The sequence below is a fragment of the Psammomys obesus genome, unplaced genomic scaffold (genome assembly GCF_907164565.1).
Source record: "Psammomys obesus unplaced genomic scaffold, mPsaObe1.curated_primary_1811, whole genome shotgun sequence".
NCBI lineage: Eukaryota > Metazoa > Chordata > Mammalia > Rodentia > Muridae > Psammomys > Psammomys obesus.
The window spans coordinates 13,466,457-13,483,652 of record NW_026592118.1 but is presented as its reverse complement, the minus strand read 5'-3'; the positions used below and the strand labels follow the sequence as shown (position 1 = coordinate 13,483,652).

Sequence of the window (17,196 nt, the reverse complement as noted above, 5' to 3'; positions counted from 1 at the left end):
ATAACAGGACACACAGAGTTTCAGCTCGCCATCTCTTGTCATCAAATTAAGCTTCCAGGACCAGAATTGTGTTACTTTTCATTGAGCTGTTAGCCAAAGGAGCCTCAGTGGAATCTCTAAACAACCCAGGCTGTTGCCAAGACTTGAGGCTTCTCTCCACAAACTTACAGAAAGACTCTGCTGCTTAAGATAGTACCTACACCTCATTGAAAATGGAGATGTTGAGATGGTGCCTACAGAGAGCCTTCAACCCTATGTGCTAGTGTCTTTGGTACAGGAAGGCACTGTCCATGCTATGAAAAGAGAAACATAAACACCAAACCAGCCACAAACCCTTCATCTACAATGGTGTACAAGATATGCTAGGGCAATGGTGGCACAAAGTTTGTGGAGAAATCAACCAACAATTGATTCGACTTAATGCCCACTCTATGAGCTGGAACTGATAATACACACTGGTTGGGCTGCCAGAAACCAGAGACTAGATAGCCTGGGGACCAAGGATAAAACCAAATAATACTAGTCTTAAAAAAAGAAAGGAAAAGTGTGGTGATAAAATGGTATTTATTATTCTAACAACATTCTGTATACTCCTAGATTGGTGCCTTATTCAGCCATCATCAGAGAAGTTTCCTCCTACAGCAGATGGGAACAAATATGGAGACCCACAGCCAGACATTATAATGAGAGTGAGAGACCTTGGAACACTCCGTCCTAAATAAGATGAAACTCCTTCCATCAGACCTCAGGGAACTCTGCAAAAGGGGAGGTAGAAGGAGTGTTAGAGCCAAAGGAGATGGAAGACACCAGGAAAACAAGGCCTTCTATATCAATATGAGCAAAGCTCATGAATTCACGGAGGCAGTATGCACAGGTCCTGCACGGGTCTGCACCAGGTCCTTTGGGTATATATTATGGTTTTCAGTTTAGTGTTTTTATGGAATTTACTGAGTCTGTGAACAAGTGATTCTCTGATTCTTATGCCTTCTCATGGGCTCTTTTCCTTCTGTTGGGCTGCCTTGTCTAATTTCAATGTGATAGTTTTTTTTTTAAATTCTTTATTAATTACACTTTATTCACTTTGTATCTCCCCTGTGGTTACCTCCCTCCTCCTGTCCCAATCCCTCCCTTCCTCCACCCTCTGCATGCATGCCCCTCCCCAAGTCCACTGATAAGGGAGGTCTTCTCTTCCTTCCTTCTGATCCTAGTTCCTATATCTGACAGAGGACTAATATCCAGTATATATAAAGAACTCAAGAAGTTAAACAGCAAAAAATAAAGTAATCCAATTAAAAAATGGAGTACAGAGCTAAACAGAGAATTTTCAATAGAGGAATATCGAATGGCAGAGAAACACTTAAAGAAATGTTCAACATCCTTAGTCATAAAGGAAATGCAAATTAAAACGACTCTAAGATTTCACCTTCTACCCATCAGAATGGCCAAGACGAAAAACTCAAGTGACAACACATGCTGGAGAGGTTGTGTAGAAAGGGGAATCCTCCTCCATTGCTGGTAGGAATGTAAACTTGTACAACCACTCTGGAAAGCAATCTGGCACTTCCTCAGACAACTAGGAATAGCGCTTCCTCAAGATCCAGCTATACCACTCCTAGGCATATATCCAAAAGAGGCTCAAGTACACAATAAGGATATTTCCTCAACCATGTTTGTAGCAGCCTTATTTGTAATAGCCAGAAGCTGGAAACAGCCCAGATGCCCCTCAGTGGAGGAATAGATACAGAAATTGTGGTACATCTCTATGCAATGGAATATTACTCAGCAATAAAAAAACAAGGAAATCATGCAATTTCCGGGTAAATGGTGGGAACTGGAAAGGATCATCCTGAGTGAGCTGTCATCCTGAGTGATCATCCTGAGTGAAGCAGAAAGATGCACATGGTATAATGTGATAGGTTTTTATCTCATATTTTATTTTGTTATTTTTTTAAAAAAATGAATGAATGAAAAAAAAAACCCACCAGGGTAAAGCTAAGAACTGAAATGTCATTTATATCTGCTAGAAGAAGGAAAATCGGTTTTTTCCAATGGGGTCACACTGGGTAAATCAATTACTCCAGTGCAGGCCTCATCTCCGGGAGTAGATGACAAACATGCAATGGGCTCCACAGGTTTTTCATGTGCTTTTATTTGGTTACAGTTTGGTGTTTGCTTGTTTTTTTCTTTTTGTGAGTTGTTTTATTGGGTTTGAAGGGGTGTTATAGTATTGGGGTTTGTTTGAGAAAGAACTTAAAGTTGGGTGAGTGGAGGGGGGAGAGGATCTGGAAGGATTTGAGGGAGGGGGAGTATGTGATTAAATATATATTGAAATTTGGAAACTATTTTAAATAATAAAAATATTAGGAAAAAAAGGGTAAAGCTGGAGCTGAGGCAATCTGCTATCCAAAGCCCACTGCAGCGATGGCCCAGGCTAAGGCTGCCTCAGCCATCCCATCCCACCCTAAGGTATGGGACGGCCCACCAAACTGAGGTAGCAGGCCACCCCAAGCCACCCAGATACCCCACAAGCTGTGGTGTCCCACTACCGACCCTCCAGACTTGAGGTGTGTGTGGGAATCCTGACCAACCCATTGCACCCACTAAAAGCTATGTTTAGAGGCCAATTAAATACATAGTAGCAAGTGGTTCCCGGCCGGTTCCTCTTACCTCCTCTGGCAGTCAGCCCCTCTTCCCACCCTGGGGCTGTGGCGGCAGGAGACAAAATGTCAGGCGGCCAGCAACTCAGCAACTCAGCAACTCCTCAACCAGAGCTCTCCTTGTTGACCAGTCCTGCCTCAGCCAACGGTCCCCAGCGGGAGCTGTCCATGGTGCTTCTTCCTGCCTCAGGCTATAGGAACCTTTCCTGCTTTAGAATGCCTATATTTCTCACCATGAGAGCTGTCCAGGCTTTCCTACCTCAGCCTACTGCTTCACAACGAAATCTTTGTACATTCTGGACACTCCGTATACTTTATATCCCCTCAAGGCAGAAAAGCTGCCAGATCTCTGCCTGAGGAAGCACCAGTAGCCCAACCCTGCACCCATCGCAGACCTCTGAAATTGTCCTCCCCAGCCCCTCGGTAGGACTTATCCCGAATTATGCAAATTTGAGGTGAAAAGACTGGACAAAGCCTACCAATCCCTGAGCTTCCTACTAAAACCCACCAATCCCTGAGCAAGAAAACTGACCAATCCCTGAAGAGGAAAGGCCACCAATCCCTGAGCTCCCCAAAGCAAAGGCATTGAAATCCCACCAATCCACATTCTGGAAATCCCCGACCCAGAAAGCTCCACCCCCTATGAAACGCTATAGAAAGGCTGTGTTTGCCCAAGTTTCCCGCTGCCTTCTCGGGGGAGCAGAGGCAGCCACTCCTGGATTCAAGAAATCTTTCTAAGAGCTTTACTGCCTGCTGTGACTCACAAGGAGAAAGAAGAAATGAACAAGGAGTGGAGCTCAGACTCCAAAGCTCTTCCACTTATCAGGGGTTGGAGCAACCCTCCCCTGCGGACTGCAAAATCTCTGCTAGGGAGGCTTCTTCTCAGAGCTGTGAGGTTCCTGAGCTCCTGTGTCTCAGGATACCCTTGGAACTCTGTCCCACCTCAGAGCTGGGATACCTTTCCAGTCCTTGTAGCTGTGACTCAGATTTGTGGCCCTCTGAGCTGTGAGTTTTGGGGACAGCCCACCCCATCAGTAAGGCAGGCCAACAACACAAAAACATTTGGGGCCATGACTGGGATTCACAGCCTCAGAGCTGTGGCTTTCCAACACACCCTTGCATCTGAGTACCAGAAGGCAGGCCAACAAAAATAACAACAGAAAGGGAGCTGGAGAGATGACCTAGTGCTCAAGAGAATGGCTGTTCTTCCAGAGGACCTGGGTTCAATTCCCAGCACCAAGTAGAGGCTCATCAGCCCCTCTAACATCAGATCTAGAGGATCAGCATTCTGTTCTGGCAGTCATGGGCACCGCAGTTAAATGTCACACAAAACACCCATCAACATAAAATGAAAAAAAAAAAAAGTCTAAAATTTATAGAAGGAATTTTCCCACTGCGCTGTAGTCCACCAACCTGATGCTCCCACCAGTGTGTTTGGTAAATGCCTTGAATTTTTTTTTTTTTTTTTACTTTTTTGGGGGACTATAAACGTTGATCTAATCTCTTTTACGTGAAACATATCATCCAGGATAAATCGAATCCCCTACGCTATTCCCATATGGCTTAGAATAAGTGGTTATTGTTTTAAGTGGTTATTGTTTGATATCAACAACAGTCTAGATCATTTTATATAAAACCTGTCTAGTCCTTCATACATCTAAGTAGAAAACTGAGGCCATATAGAAAATTTTCATTATTAGAAATAACAATTTCAAACAGTCCTGTGTATTCCTAAACAGCAAAATAAAAAAAAATAAAAAAAAAAACAAACTATGAAACACGTTTTCATGAGTAGTTCTAGGATTGAGCGCTGTGTTCCGGTGAACTCCCTAGGAAGCCTCAGTGAAGCCGTCCGGAACTCAGACTTGATCTATTTTTGTTTGTTTTTCTAGACAGAGTTTCTCCCAGAGATGGCCTGCTTCTGCTCCCAGGTGCTGGGATTAAAGGCTTGGGCTTATTCAACTGGCAGGCATGTCACGCCAAGGAGACATCTATATGACTGTGTTCTTGCTTTCTGAATCCCAAACGAGCACAAATAAGCGTTGGCCCTGCAGTATGCGATTTTCATTTAATAGTTCCTGAGCGCCCACACTGTGCCGCAGGCTGACACTGCAGTGAAAACTGACCCTGTTCTCAGGGAGCTCACGGCTCGGGGTGACTTTTTTTTAGCATGTTAAATCATACAATCACCCCAAACGGATCATCACGAACTCCAACCCTGGGAACTCCGCCTTTGGCAGGAGAAAGGCACACGTGACTCTGGATCAAGCCCCTGCAAGCGCCACTCGGCGGCCCCCGAGAAAGTGGAGGCGCCCGCCGCAGGGCGCGCCGCAGCCGGACGCCGGGGTGTCGCGGGGCTGTGACGTACTGCCCCGCCGCCGCCTCCTCAGAGCCCCCCCACCGCCTCCGAAGCAGTGCGCATGCCCGGGTCTCCCTCCGCCCGCAACCGTGGCCGAGCCGTCCCCCGCTCGTCGGCGCCCACCCGAGGAGCCCCGTCGTCGCCGAAGCCGTGCTCCCCACCGCCGCGTCGGGCGAGCAGACCCTCGCCGCGAGCCCGCGGAGGCCGACGAGAGGATGGCCACGTCCGGCGTGGAGAAGAGCAACAAGAAGAAAACCGAGAAGAAACTTGCCGCTCGCGAAGAAGCCAAGCTGCTGGCGGGTTTCATGGGCGTCATGAACAACATGAGGAAGCAGGTGCGGGCGGGCTGCGGGGCAGAAGGCCGCGGGGCGGGGCGGGGCGGCCGGGCCTGGACGCCTGCCCGCCGCGGGGCTTCCGAGGCCCACTCGGCGAGGACTCCTGCGTGCGGCGGGGGCCTCTCCCGGGACGTGTGACCAGCCGGGAGCCGCCTTCGGCAGGCGGGCGGTTACGGTGCAGCTGTCAGAGCGAGGCTTCTCGCCCCGCCGCCCGTGTCATCCGAGACGCACTAGTTGACAGGTCCTCCCCCACCTGCTCATGTAGGGCGAAAACAGTCACCCGGTAAATAAGCGTTTTCTAAGGGCTGTGGGCGCCGCTGTTAGCGGAGGATCTCTTTTGTTCGGGCTTTGGTTTGCGCTGTAGTCGTGATACTGCAGCGCGGAAAGGTGGGTGATGAAAGGCACGTTTTAACCGTGGAGGCGGTAGATAGGTGGGTCTCCGCCCCCACCACCAGCGCACACACACACACACACACACACACACACACACACACACGATTATTCCAAACATGGGAACACCGCTTTGTTGGTGACACACATGGAAGGAGGTTCTGGGGATATTTCAGTTTGTTGACTCTGATTCTGTTTTTCATGAGGGCAGAGTACCCTGTAAGCTCGAGTGCTTGAAAAACCTAATTCGCCTCTCTGGCGCTTTTGCTGTGAGTATGGAGAGCCGAGGGATTTGAGATTTATTTAGGAAGATGCCAACTCCTGATTTCTTCAAGCAGGCACTAGTCTCAGTAATCTTCTCTTTGTTCACCACCTGGCACAGTGCTTCTGTGTGGTAGATACTGTGTTCTCGGATGCCTAGATCATTTTCGGGCTTTTGTGTTAAAATAGCTGGGAATGGCCAAATTCATTTTTTTTAAATATGTATATTTTCTCAAGTCGTGTTCTTCTCACACCCTTTTTGTGTTCTACAGAATTGATCATTGAGATTGCAGGTGTCTTTAATCTGATAAATGCCGGTGGTGGTAATTAAACCAAGCTCGCTAGAGCTTAAACTTGTTTAAACTGATTCTGGTATACGCCCACTCCCCCAAACCTTGTCGTCCATCCGTGGACTGACGCTTTGTAAAGCATTACCTCATTCCTTAAATAGATAGGCTACAACTAAGTCACAGCATCAGGTGTTAACTTGAGAAGATTGTCTGAGCCTGCATGTTTAGTTCTTTACTTTTAAAATTGATTCATTATTTCTTAGACTCAGCTTTAGACTATTGTGACATCTTTTTATTGTGAAAATAGAAACACAGTTAATAGAGTTCCTGAAAAATCAAGGTTATGCTACTGAATAAAAGAAAAAATAGGGCTACGTGGTGAGCCCTGGGGATATGACCCTTCTACTGTGGCTAATTTAATCTACCTGATTTTTAAAAAATCATTGACCTAGGTGCTTTTCAGACTCCTGTAGCATTTTTATCAATTTGGTGGATTCCTGAATTTTAAAAAGATGCATATTTTTAAATTGTATTGATTTACATTGTTTAGTATTGTTGGGCTATTACAGACACCATAGCATTTTTATCACCTAATGGAGTTCTGTATCTTCATCTTAGTTAGGGTTTTATTGCCAGTTCTGCTGCTTGCTGGGGCTGGAACATGGCCCCCTTGCTCAAATACATTTTCACCAGCTTTCTGTTGTCCATGGTTTCCTTTTACTGCCTAACTGAAACTTGACCTGTAGACCAGGCTGGCCTTGAACTCAGAGATCTGCCTGCCTCCACTTCCTCAGTACTGGGATTAAAGCTGTGCTCCACTAAGCCTGGTCCTAAACTTTTCTTTAATTTCTTTTCACAAGTTGGAAGCTTAATTGGGTGGAGTCTTGCCCTGAGGTCACCACTCCATTTATTAGATACAGGATCAGGCTTTTAAAACTTTTTATCTCCTTGAGCACAAGGATCATTCCATTTCCTGGTGCCCCTTTTTCCCTCACACTGTACATTTTGTATTTTTCCTTGCTTAGCTTCCCACTTTTCAAGGGCAAAAAAACAGTTACATTCTTCACCAGAATATCACAAGAATGGTCTCTAGCCCACATGCTTATATGTTTCTCTCTGAGCCATTGGGGCAGGCCCCCACAGTTCAAATCACCTTACTGTATTCCATGTTTCTACTAGGATGGCCCATTAAGCCCTGCTTTCCTAACCCAAGATCCCAAAGTCCACATTACTCCAAACAAAAGCATGGTCAGGCTTATCACAGCAATGCCCCAGTCCTTGGTACTGACTTCTGTCTTAGGGTTGTTAGGGTCCAAGGATTGGGAAATAATCCACTAGGAAAACTAAATTCTAGCCAACAAAAAGTGTCTTTAAAATCTGATATATCAGGGAGATGACTAGGTTTGGGCTGGAAACTGTGTGACCAGGTAGAGCAGGACAAATTTTTAAAGCAACAAACCGTAAATTAGGTGGGGAGCCCAGCCATCCAATCAGATAAGTGCACACGGTTGCCATCTTCCACCCTTGGCATCTTAAGGGGAATCACCGGCTATCCTAAGTTGGTCTCTATGTCACATATCTCAGATGGCTTTCTTGACAACTTGGCCAAGGCCAGCCAGTCAGAGCTCATTCAGTCGCTGCTAGGTCCTGACCCTGGCTAGGTGCTAATCAACAAAGCATAGGGTGAGATGTTATAGTCTAGATTTGTCTGGAACATTTGACTTGGAAGCTGTTTCTAGGACTTGGAGCTGTTTCTGGGAAATTAGCTTAGTACAAGATGGAGACTATATACAAGATGAAGTCTCTGTAGGTAAGGAGGCCCCAAACTGAGTTTTATTGCTGTGAAGAGACACTATGACCACGGCAGCTCATATAAAGGAAAACACTTAATTGGGGCTACTTTACAGATTCAGAGGTTTAGTCCATTATTGGCATGCTGAGAAGCATGGCAGCATGCAGGTGCTGGAGAGGTAGCTGAGAATTTTACATCTGGAAAAGCAGGCATCAGGAAGAGAGAAAGACACTGGGCTTGGCTTGAGCCTTTGAAGCCTCAAAGTCCACCCCCAGTGACACTTCCTCTAGCAAGGCCACACCTACTCCAACAAGACCACACCTCCTAATAGTGCCATTCCTTATGGGCCTGTGGGGGCCATTTTTATTCAGACCACCACGTTTTTTAAAAAAAAAGATGCATAGTTTCACTTTTATCGTTTATATAGCGTTGCTTATAACACAGGAAAGATTTAACCAAGAGTGACTGTTAGGAGTGTTCTGTTCTTTGGTAAGTATTTTGTATCTAAAATTTGTGTTATATTTTGTTTCCTTTTAAACCTCATTGTGTTGCAGATGAAGATGATGTGTGTTTGGATGATAAGGATCCTCCTCATATATCCAGAAACATTCTTTTAAAGATTTCAGAATACTCTGAGATTAGCATACCTCAATTCCAATCCCTACCCTACTGCTAATTTGTTCTATGGATTTAGGTAACACAATTTAGGTCATTTCTTTTATGTACTGCTATATGAGTTCATTTTGTGTTCCTGTAACAAAATACCCAAAGAGTAGTAATTATGAAGAAAGCAGGATTATTTAGTTTCCAATTCTGAAGGTCCAAAACATTACCAATATCTTTTCAACATCTGATGGAGACCAAATAGTACACCATGAAATTCAGAAAGAAATCAGCTTTGTGCAAAAGTAAGCATGATTATGAGAGAACAGCTGAGACTGAGGGGAGTGACAGGCATACTTAAAACAACCCACTCATATGGCTAAGCTACTCATTTGTTTTTAAGAGTGTTGTGTACACGTAGATAGTGCACATGAGTGCAGGTGCCTTCAGAGGTATCAGATCCTCTGGACTTGATTGAAGGTACAGGCATTTGTGAACTATCCAGCATGGGTGCTAAGAACCAAACTCAGGCCCTTTGCAGGAGCAGTGTGAGCTCTTAACCACTGAGCCATCTCTCCAGCCCCAAACTCACTGTTCATGAGGGTGGATCCCTTAATACCTAGTTACTTCTGAAAGGCCCCACCTTTGTCCCATTGTTTAATTACCAGTGTATGTAAGTTTCAACATTAGTTTTAGTACATACAAACCATGGAAGTAGCATTCTGCAGACACAGCAGCCTTAGCGTTCTGGGTTTTGTACCATTTCTTCCAGTATCCTGGTCATTTCTATCCTTTTGTTTTTAAAGATAAAGTATAAGATTTATGAATCTGAAACTCAGTAATTATAAAGTGAATTCATTTCTAATAATAGGACTAAAATGTGACCAGTACAAAAAAGGCTCCCTGTGCCTTCTCAATCACTTTTCCACATGGTAACCACCATTTTCTGATCGTGACTTCATGTTTAGAAATAAACATGGACTCATGCAGTGTATGCTTGGGTTTATTTGGTTTCTCTTTTTTCTTTCATACGCTGCTGGGGATTAAACCCAGGGCCTTGTGCATGCTGAGCAAGCGCTGCACCATACTGAGCTGGGCCCCAGGATCATGCTTCAGTTTCTTAAAACCAATAGTAGTGGATTTTATCTGTTTTTTAGTATAGTACTAACTAGCTTATTCCTTATTATACAAATATGTGATGATTTATCTGGTATCTTGAGAGCTATGAAATGAAACCCTGTTTCAAAAAAGAAAAAGGAAAAAAAAATTTAAACACTGTTTTGAAGAAAGAACATGAAGTTGGAGGGTAGGGAGAATCTGGAAGAAGTTAGGGGAAAAATAGCATCAAGAACACATTGAATGACATTCTCAAAGAATAAGTAAAAACATTAAAAAAAGATGATTGCTTTTATATGTCTTATGGTATGTGTATGTTTGTGTTTTTATTGGGAAATGCCAAGGAGGGGAGTTACTGAGTTATTATAGAGAACACACCACATTGGGTTTTCACACATAGCTTTCACGTTTGCCAGCCTGATTGTGCCAAATGTACATGTCTGACAGCTTGTTGTTGTTGTTTGTTATTTTAGCTCTTCTGATGAGTGAATAGTGGCATCTTGTTTAATTAGATTGTCATTTGATTTCCCTAACCTTTTGTTTGGATTAACTTTACTAATAAGGCTCTACAAAGCTGGATCATAATCACTGTACCTTATATGTAGTTAATGTGCCTTTTTATATTAATAATGCACTTGTTAATATTGTAAGGGACATGTCTTTAGAGTATCACTGGAGTTTGCATTTTTCACTATGAAATAAGTTCAAGTATAATTGCCATTTAAAGCCTTATGTTACACTTCTATTGAGAGTTCTTTGAGAGAAACACAAAGCCTACTTGAGAATTAGATAGGCTTGCTGTTTAAAATGATTATGATTTTGCAGTTTCCTGTTTGAGTATAGATTGCTGTGTTGTGGTCTGTAAAGATTTTTTTCAATTTATTCTTTTTAACTTAGTGCATTTTGTTTTGATTAAATACATTCTTCACTCTCCCTCTCTAACTCCTTCTGATTCTCCTGTGCTTCCTTCCCCATATCACCCTCTCACCTTTATATAACCTGCTGAGTCCAATCAGGGTTGTCTTGCATGTAGCTGTAGAGCTGTCCAGTGAAGCATGGTTAACTTATCAGGGTTTCTACCCTTGAAGAAAACTGACTGTCCCCTAGTATCCATCAGCTCCCTGTAGCTTAGCAACTAGCAGCTTGTGTAGTATCCATAGCTGAGAGTTTGTGAGTGCAACTGCCTGTCGTGTTCAAAAGACACTGTGTGTGTGGGTTTAATTATTACATTTTTAAAGACTTATTTATTTTATGGGTATTTTATTTTATTTATTTATTTGTATGGGCATTTTGCCTGCATGCACATCCATGCCTGGTGGGAAGGATCTCCTGGAACTGCAGTATAGTTGTGAGCTACCACTGGGTGCTGGGAATTGAACCCAGGTCCTCCAGAGGAGCAGCCAGTGCTCTTAATAGTGGAGCCATTTGTCCAGCCCTTCAGTATTACATTCTTACACATGCATATAATGTTCTTTGTTTGTATTCACATACTCCCTTCCTTATACATTAGCCCTTTTTGTCTCCCTCCACCATGCCCTGATCCTTTCCTCTTTTCCAGTGAGATTTAGATGCTTTGAAAAAAGATTCTGTTGCTTTAAAAAGATACTTCAAACAAGGATCATGCATGGAGATAACCTAGAACCCCTGCACAGATGTAGCCCAAGGCAGCTCAGTGCCCAAGAGGGTTCCTAGTAATGGGAACAAGAACTGTCTCAGACATGAACTCATGGGCTGGCTCTTTGGTCACCTCCCCCTGAGGGAGGATCAGTCTTACCAGGCCACAGAGGAAGACAATGCATCCAGTCCTGATGAGGCCTGATGTACTAGGGTCTGATGGGAGGGGAGGAGGACCTCCCCTATCTGGACTCGGGGGAGGGGCATAGGAGAAGAAGAGGGAGGGAAGGTGGGATTGAGAGGAGATGGGAGAGGGGGCTACAGCTGGGATACAAAGTGAATAAACTAATAAAATAAATTTAATAAAAGAAGTTATAAAACTACTGGAATGTTGTGGGTGTGTGGATGTGCGTAGTAATATTGGGAGCAGAAGTAAAAGGTCTGAGGGAAATTGAAAGAGAAAATATGAGCTTCATTTCATTCAAAAGAAAAAAACAGGCATTTTGAATTCATCTATCAAGCTATTACTTTGAATTCATCTATCAAGCTACAATGAGAGAGGATAAGTACAAATTAAAAATAAACATTGGAGATAACTTGTGTTTTAGTTTTTCAGGACAGGGTTTCTCGGTGTAGCCCTGGCTGTCCTGGAACTCACTCTGTAGACCAGGCTGGCCTCAAACTTGGAGATCTCCATGCCTCTGGGATTAAAGATGAGTTTTACAAACCTGGCTCAGAAGGGTTACTTTTCAAAGTAAAGATGAGAAAAGAACATGTCAGCTTTGGATTTAACAGGTTGCACACACACACACACACACACACACACACACCCCAATCTCTGGTCTTCAGTGTGTCAGACTAAACCCCATTGGGAGGAATTACCCCTTCAGAAGCCAACAGGGAAACCTTGAAAAGATTTTTGTCTGTGTACATTGCTGCTTCTCTAGCATATGATGCATTCTTTTTTCTTGTGCAAAATGTTAGAAATTTGCCAAATGGATGGAATCCTCAGATCCCTTGCATTTCCTTTCTTTAACTATTGTATATTTAATAAGGTTCAGCACTTTTTTTGAATCTTGTGTCCTTGGCTGAATAATGTCCAAGTTCTTCTGAGTGACAGAGCTTCCCTCCCTCTTGGGAGAAATTACTCCCATTTGCAGCCAGCAGTTAATGCAAAGCAGGTTGTGGCCCTGGATCTTCTACAGTTCTGCTCCTCTGGTCTGTTCTGCACCTGGGGTGTCTCTCATGAGCCTGTCCCATTGTGGAAGGAGTCTTTTTACTTCATTTGTCTTAGTTGGAGAATGAATGTAACAGATGTTTTAAAGGCCTGTGGTTCCTTGGGGTAAGTATCACCTTTAGAAGCTCATCTTTCCTAGGTGCTTGAGTTTTCCAGCGTTTACGAACAAAGGAGCAGCAGACATGTTCTTACTCATTTGTGACAAAATGGACTGCTATGTCTCTAGTGTCTTTTTCTCCTCTCTAATAAATCTTACCTCCTTTTCAAGCAGCCCCAGCAGACTTGCTGGCCTTCTTTCTTGAGTTGGTTGTGATTTAGTTGGTAGGTAAACCTGACATTGATGAGATAAAAACACTCCTCCGTTTTCTTTTGATAATAGTTCCAGATGTTCATTTTGCTCACATAGTTGCTCCTCCATTGCTTTTTTAAAATTGAGTTTTCCACAGTGGAAATCATACATTTATGTTCAGGATCAGTGGAGTTCTTGTCAGCTCTTGCTGGTTTGGACATATAACCTAGGAGCCTCTTTTTAAGAGTCTTATTTCCATAAATGTCTAGATGGGTTCCCCTGCAGTGTATACCACTCCTGTCTTCCCACCATTATCACCTTGAAAATTACTTAATAACAAATGAAAAACTACTCCTTAGTCTTTAGAGGAGGGAGTTTATATATTTTTTAATTTTAATTTAATTTTTAATTACGCTTTATTTACTTTGTATCCCCCCTTCTAGTTCCCTCCCTTCTCCCCTCCCAATCTTTCCCTTCCTTCCCCTTCTCCACACATGCCCCTCCCCAAGTCCACTGGTAGGGGAGGGTTTCTTTTTCTTCCTTCTGATCCTAGTCTGTTAGGTCTCATCAGGAGTGGCTGCATTGTGGCCTCTGTGGCCTGGTAAGGCTGCTCCCCCCTCAGGGGGAGGTGATCAAAGAGCAGGCCAATCAGTTCATGTCAGAAGCAGTCCCTGTTCCTATTACAATGGAACCCACTTGGACACTTAACTGCCATGGGCTACATCTGTGCAGGGGTTCTAGATTATCTCCATGTGTGGTACTTGGTTGGAGTATGAGTCTCAGGAAGGACCCCTGAGTTCAACTTTTTTGGTTCTGTTGCTCTCCTTGTGGAGTTCCTGTCCTCTCCAGATCTTACTATTTCCCACTTCTTTCATAAGATTCCATGCACTCTGCCCGAAGTTTGGCCATAAGTCTCAGTGTCTGCTTTGATAATCTGCAGGGCAGAGCCTTTCAGAGGTCCTCTATGTTAGGCTCCTAACATGTTTCCAGTTTTCTTCTTCTTCTGATGTCCATCCTCTTTGCCTTTCAGGATGGGGGTTGAGCATTTTAGCCAGAATCCTCCCTCTAGATTAGTTTCTTTAGGTGTACAGATTGTAGTAGGTTTATCCTATATTATATGTCTATATGAGTGAGTATATACTGTGTGTGTCTTTCTGCTTCTGGGACAGCTCACTCAGGATGATCCTTTCCAGTTCCCACCATTTACCTGCAAATTTCATGATTTCCTTGTTTTTTATTGCTGAGTAATATTCTGTTGTGTAGATGTACCACAATTTCTGTATTCATTCTTCAGTTGAGGGGCGTCTGGGTTGTTTCCAGCTTCTGGCTATTACAAATAAAGCTGCTACAAACATGGTTGAGCAAAAGTCCTTATTGTGTACTTGAGCCACTTTTGGATATATGCCTAGAAGTGGTATAGCTGGATCTTGAGGAAGCGCTATTCCTAGTTGTCTGAGAAAGCACCAGATGGATTTCCAGAGTGGTTAAAGCTAAATATTTTTTTAAAGAAAAAATATTTAGCTTTAAAAAGAACCTTATAAAAAACTTTCCTATTTCCAGGCTCTATTTCGGAGAGAAATAGTTTAGTCTACAACTGAATTCTTACTATTCTTTCTCAACTCTTGTTTTGTTTTTTGGTTTATAACGTTGTCCTTTCCTTTAACAAATAACAGAATAGTGTGTTCCCCTCTCCCCCCACAAAAGGCAATTATTTTAAACTGTTTTCTTTCTCTTTCAAAACTGTTTGGTCTGACTTGATTTTCCCTTTGAAAATTCTCTTCAAATGTAGTCTAGTTTTGCTTTTCCCTTTTTCATTTCTATTACACAGATTGGATGCATGTCTAAGTCTAGTCTTTGATAGGATAGGATAAATTGTGGTGAGGGTTATCCTTGGCAGATGGGTGCCAAGGTGTACCCCTGAGAAATGATGCCACACAACAGATCTAGTGTAAGAGGTTTATTGGGGAAGAGGAGAGCAAAAAGCAGATCTGTGGCGGGGTGCCCTTTTATGTGTGACACACACCTGGTACGCCGCACCTGGCAGTGGCAGACGATGACATAAGCAGCTGCTAGGTCTCTAAGAGCAGGCCAGTGGAACTGCTTGTTGGCTAACTGTCTTACTTTTTTTTTTTTTAGTTAGATTTTTTAAGACAGTGTTTCAAGGTATAGCCTTGGTTGTCCTGGGACCATCTTACTTTTCTTTGCTTTTTGGAGTAAACACAATTCCTAAAAAAGGTTTTAAAATTTATGTTTTTAATTTTATTATGGATTTATTTGAGTCTGTTTCACTAACAGTAAGAAAAGATTATTAATCCCTTGTGGTAAGAACACTGTTTCCCTTTCTCTTTCATTTTTCTTTTATTCTTCCTCCTTCTTTTCCTTCCTTCTCTCTTCCTGATCCCTTCTTCCTCCCTCTGCATCCACATGTGTGATGTGGTATGTATGTGTGTGTGCATTTTTGTGGTGTGCAAGTGTTTTAAGTGCATGTGGGAGGTCCAAGATTAAGGTCAGAAATCATCTCTATAGGTAGCTTTTTGACCTTATTTCTTGAGGTAGGGTTTCTCAGTGAAACCTGAGTTTGTGAACATTGCTGGATTCTCCAGCTAGCTTGTTCTGGAGCCCTGTCTCCACCTTCTAAGGCTGTAATTATAACCAAACCCAGGCCCATCCAGCATCACATTTGGGTTCTGAGGATCCAAAATCTGGTCCTTAGACTCAGTTTACCTACAGAGCCATCTCCCCTGCTGCCATCTCATTTGTCTTTTTATTGATTTATCTGACCTACCTATGGTTCAATCTATAATCTACTGAGGGATATACCCATGACTGACTTTTTAAAAAAATATGTATTTATTATTTATACAGTGTTCTGCTTCCATGTGTGCCTGCACACCAAAAGAGGGTACCAGATATCACAATAGATGGTTGTGAGCCACCAAATGGTTGCTGGGAATTGAACTCAGGACTTTTGGAAGAGCAGCCAGTGCTCTTAACCTGAGTCATCTTTCGAGTTCCCCACCCCTCATGACTGACTTTTAATATACTGGGCCTAACTGTTGTGGTTGGAATGAGAATGGTCCCCATAGACTCATACTTAAATACTTGATCCCTAGTTAGTGGAAGTGTTTGAGAATGATTAGAAGGTGTGGCCTTATTGCAGTAGCTTTGGCCTTGTTGGAAGAGGTGTGTCAGTGGAGTAAGCTTTGAGGTTTCAAAAGCCCAATGCCAGGCACAATTAGTCTCCCTCTCTCTTTTTCTCCTTCCGGCCCTCTTCCCTTCCTCTTCTCTGCCTTTGCATTAGACTCTAGCTTTCAGCTACTTCTCCAGCACCACGCCTGCCCGTCTGCTGCCATCCTCCCCACCATGAAGACCATGGACTAACCCTCTGAAGCTGTAAACATCCCCCAGTTAAACATTTTCTTATATGAGCTGCCTTGGTCATGTGTCTTTTTGCAGCAACAGAACACAAAGACAGAAGTTGGTACCAGGAAGTGGTATGTTGCTGTGCCAGGCCTGACTATGCTGCTGTTTGGAGGAATACAGAAGACTGGGATTTTGGACTAGAAAAAATGGTTGAATGCTTTAAGTGGGGCTTAATAGGCCATCCTAGTAGGAACATGGAAGACAGTAGTGATGCGGGCAGTGTGGACTATGGTAGGGGAGCTGAGTATTAGCAAGTGGCCTAGAGACTATTGGGATATTTTGGCAAAGAACAGGGCTGCTTTTTGCCATTGTCCTAAAATTTTGCCAGAGGCAAATTGAAGAGTTTTGGACTAATGTCATTGGCAGGGGGAATCTTAAAAAAAGCTTAGTAGTGACTGTGACATGGTCATTAGTAATCAGTCTTATCCAGATCTAAAATGTGTTAAGTTTTAAACCTGAGACAAGTGGCTGAGTTGCTTATTTAACATCAAAGTGGACCTGCTCTGATTTAACAAACTCAATTATTTTGGCTTCAGGACAAGTTTTTATTGTTGTGTTGTCATTAGATATAAAGCACTGCTCAGTATCTATAATTTCATTTCAGAAAAAAAAGGTTTGAATTTGGTAAGATTTTGGCATATGGCTGCCCTTTCTTTCTCCCCATGATCCCATCCTGTTTCAGTCTCCCACTGACATTTTCTCTTCACCTGATAGTCAGAAGTGCTACAATATGTCCTCTGATAGCCTCTCTTATTCCATCTTGGAAACTTAAAGGCTTGACATTTTTCTTCTTCTTTGAACTTGTTTGACTATTAATATCAAACCTGGCC

The 17,196-nt window shown here is 43.2% G+C and overlaps 1 protein-coding gene across 2 annotated transcripts in view; it reads left to right on the top strand.

Annotated features, from left to right (window-relative positions):
- The first annotated feature begins 5,086 nt into the window (after positions 1-5,086).
- Positions 5,087-17,196, top strand: part of Klhl7 (kelch like family member 7) — a 55,293-nt gene continuing 43,183 nt past the window's right edge. Inside the window, exon 1 of one of the 2 annotated variants that reach the window (XM_055612772.1) lies at positions 5,087-5,351. In XM_055612772.1, the coding sequence (XP_055468747.1) occupies positions 5,232-5,351 (120 nt within the window). In that variant the 5' untranslated portion in view covers positions 5,087-5,231. Of the gene's footprint in view, positions 5,352-5,615; positions 5,635-17,196 lie in introns of those variants that run through there. The other variant, XM_055612773.1, reaches the window with a different exon arrangement.